Source organism: Azolla caroliniana, unplaced genomic scaffold (assembly GCF_043228905.1).
Source record: "Azolla caroliniana isolate FFs.n. ecotype wild unplaced genomic scaffold, voAzoCaro1.0.p SCAF_15, whole genome shotgun sequence".
Taxonomy (NCBI): Eukaryota; Viridiplantae; Streptophyta; class Polypodiopsida; order Salviniales; family Salviniaceae; genus Azolla; species Azolla caroliniana.
The window spans coordinates 1,447,566-1,450,742 of NW_028230450.1; the positions used below are offsets into that span (position 1 = coordinate 1,447,566).

At 35.9% G+C, this 3,177-nt stretch overlaps 1 protein-coding gene across 1 annotated transcript; it reads right to left on the reverse strand.

Annotated features, from left to right (window-relative positions):
• On the reverse strand, nt 1-2,198 carry LOC147854280 (V-type proton ATPase subunit G 1-like). Its single transcript, XM_087331678.1, has 4 exons — nt 2,025-2,198; nt 1,181-1,281; nt 412-510; nt 1-288 (listed from the first exon to the last, which is right to left on the reverse strand). The coding sequence occupies exons 1-4, from the start codon at nt 2,104-2,106 to the stop codon at nt 244-246; spliced, it is 327 nt and encodes a 108-aa protein (XP_087187804.1). The 5' UTR covers nt 2,107-2,198; the 3' UTR covers nt 1-243.
• Between the last annotated feature and the right edge of the window lie 979 nt (nt 2,199-3,177).

Here is a 3,177-nt window from a genome sequence, read left to right on the forward strand (position 1 = left end):
TAAGGAAAACAATGCTAATAGTAGCAATAAATTTAACTCAAAAGAATTGGTGGCCCATTAAATACAAACTTCCAATGCCAACAGTAGCATTCCAATCTACAATCAAAATATAGTTTGTCTATGCAATTTTATTGCTATCTTGGATTGAAATGCCATGATCTTTGTGACGAAATTGCTTTGAACTGCATAATCTACAAATGACCATGGCAATTAAGTCAAGATTATCCGAACCCTCGACAGAAATCAATTCCTTACAGTAGTAACATACTTGAGGAGGAGACCAACAATCTGCCAAATCAAGTTTGATATAAACCTCAATAAGTAGGGCAGTATTATTATAATGTGTGCATAGAGGCAAACTTAAAAGTTACAAGTCCCTAGCTCCACCAAACAGTTCTGAATACATCATACCTCTGGAGAAACTTTCGATGCCTCGTCCGTGAGTTGCTTTACCTTTTCTTCTGTTTCAGCTTCTAGACGCTTAATATTTGAGCCAGAATCACCAGTTGACTGCACAAAACACTCATAATATCAGTTCAAAACAGTCGCAAGAAATGTTCCATTCCTGTTAAGTGGAAATCTGTTTAACAGTTTCAAGTTCCATTATAAAAGGATTTAGAAGTGCCTTACCTTCACTTAAATCTGTGAATGCATATACATAAAGATGTATTATACATACAATGATATTTTATTCACACGCCTCTTAGCAATATAATCTTTATTTAATATCTGGAAGACATTTCCAAATTCTTGAATCATTGAATTGAAGACGTGATGGAAAAAACCAAGAGAGTGAGTAAATGGTCGCACACAATAAGCTAATGGCATTAAAAATAGGGACTTTGTTTGTCATCAAACTTCAAGTCCTTGCTTAGATAGAAGGGGAAGATATGCATGCTAAACAGAAGGCACCAAGTAAAGGATGTTTGTAGTCAATGGAAAGTATGTTTGTGTATATAACTTCTCTTTTATTAGCACTTTGTTTCTGCAAATTTTGGAGAACTGCAAGGTTTCAAAATTCAGAAAACTTATTTTGCTTGCTTTGAGCAACTAAGTTTCATAGGGGGCTTCGCTGTGTTTTTTGAATTCATAACTTTCAATGTAATGGAGGAAAGGAGAATCAAATGCAATTTTATGTTAGCCAAGTGCAAACAGTAAAAGAGCATCATCAAACTCTTACCTCTGCTAGCTTCTTTTGAAACTCCGCCTCACAAAATGCTCGATATTCAGCAACCTCTCTCTGTGCTTCCTCTTTTGCCTGCTTTAACCTTGAAGTTTTGGCTACAAAATTAAATAAAGCATCATCACTTTCGGGAAGAAAACATGAAATTTGTTTCCACTGCTTGTAGAACAAAAAAAGAGAGATAAGAGAAGTATCTTGGGTTCTCGAGAAAGATAAATCTCAACGTGAACCTCAAAAACTGCAACTTAGCTTTTTCATCCTTTTCAAAGAGAACCCAGCCCAATGTGACATAGATCTAAGTAATAAGTCAGGATTCTTCCTAGCAAAACTTATATGGAAACATAGCTTATTCTATACATTTAAGAAGTTTATTTGCAAACATGTTAATGATGTCTGGGCCTATACTTACTTATCTGAATCGAATCAAAGGGGATCATTTCATGCTGTTCAAATTGAAAGCTTCTGTTCTTGATCAAGGTCAGCATTAATCCTATTTTGCATAGATTTAGGGATAATGACTTCAACCTAATGTGAATAGAATCGAATGAAAGTGTGTGTTCTGATCAAATTATAATTAAATTCCATCTATTTAGATTTGTAATCCTAAGAAAACGATTACAACGTGCAAACCAGAAGAGGGCACAACCAATCCATCTGAAAACAAATTAGGAATCATAGACATTTTGAGAAAAACGACTGAGATCTAGAATTTTCACAATGCATAAGGTGTAGACCCATCTATTTCATATACAGGGATCAAAGGAAAACAAAAAGAAAAAAGAGAAAAACAGGGGAAGAGAAAACAAAACCAGGAACAAAGAAGAAGGAGCAAAATCCATACCAGCTCTTGCAGCAGATACGATCTGCTGAGCCTCTTGTTCGGCGGCCAAAAGCATCTGAATACCTCCTTGACCTTTCTCCATCGTTGCAATTCTCTCTCTCTCTCTCTCTCTCTGACTCTGACTCTGTTTCTGTCTCTGTCTCTGTTTCTCTGTGTTTGTGTCTCTGTTTTTATTCTTATTTATTTATTTGCATTATATTCAACAAGACAAATGATTTACATTATATGGCCCTCTATTTCTTTAGAATTATAAATTTGGCCCTTCAATCTTCTAGGAATTCATAAGAAGTAAAAGACAAAGGCCATTCACAAGAGGTATATGTATAATGTATACCCATTCACATGCCCGTGTTCGAGTAGCCATATGGCACAACCCCGTAGACAATGTCCACATGAAGAAAATATGTCCGCCCAAGTGATCAGTCCTCGTAAAAACAATCTATCAGTCAAGGGTAGGATAAGACCAGTACATGCTACAATCTAGCCATTGGCATGGATAAAGAAAGCCGCCAGTTCACAACGTATCAATCAATCAACCCATCCTTTGTCTCAACCAGAACAAGATATGTGGCATGTTTATGCGTTCAAAATGTCCCATGTCATGCCATCGTAAGGTAAAACCACAACATTCTAACGCACGTTTGTTCTCACTCTCAACAGGGTTACAAAGGTCGAGCAACTTTCATATTTAGGCAAAGCATTGAGATAAATGTAGAATTGTATATGCTTTACAAAGTTGGTAGTGAATTTGTCAGTCCTCCATTGGCATATGTTACAAAAGCTTCTATGTTGTGTGAATGTGAATCAACCTAATTTTCTAACACACATACAATGGTAAAAAAAACCTTGTTTTAAAAAGAAACATCGCCTCCATATTAGGGTGGTAAAAAAACCTTGTTTTAAAAAGAAAGTTCGCCTTCAGGTTAGGTAATAGGGAGTATGCCTCTTGACATTTTTTCAATGGATAATAAGACATCACATCCTATCCTACCAATTGTGTCATGAACCTTGAACCAAACTATAATGATGTATTGAAATGTAATGTTAGGGCATGGCATGTCTCTCTCTCCCTTATGAAATATTTGCATGAAACAACCTACCTAGTATGACAACATGACCCAACTGTACACAAAAAAGGTGGTGCATATAGATA

Bases quoted from the DNA above. Each gene is read 5' to 3' on its own strand.
- LOC147854280 (XM_087331678.1), bottom strand. From the start codon at position 2,106: ATGGAGAAAGGTCAAGGAGGTATTCAGATGCTTTTGGCCGCCGAACAA. The intron at 1,282-2,024 runs GTATGGATTTTG...TTAATTTTGTAG, and splicing joins CGTATCTGCTGCAAGAGCTG to CCAAAACTTCAAGGTTAAAG. The intron at 289-411 runs GTATGATGTATT...TTGATTTGGCAG, and splicing joins CATCGAAAGTTTCTCCAGAG to ATTGTTGGTCTCCTCCTCAA.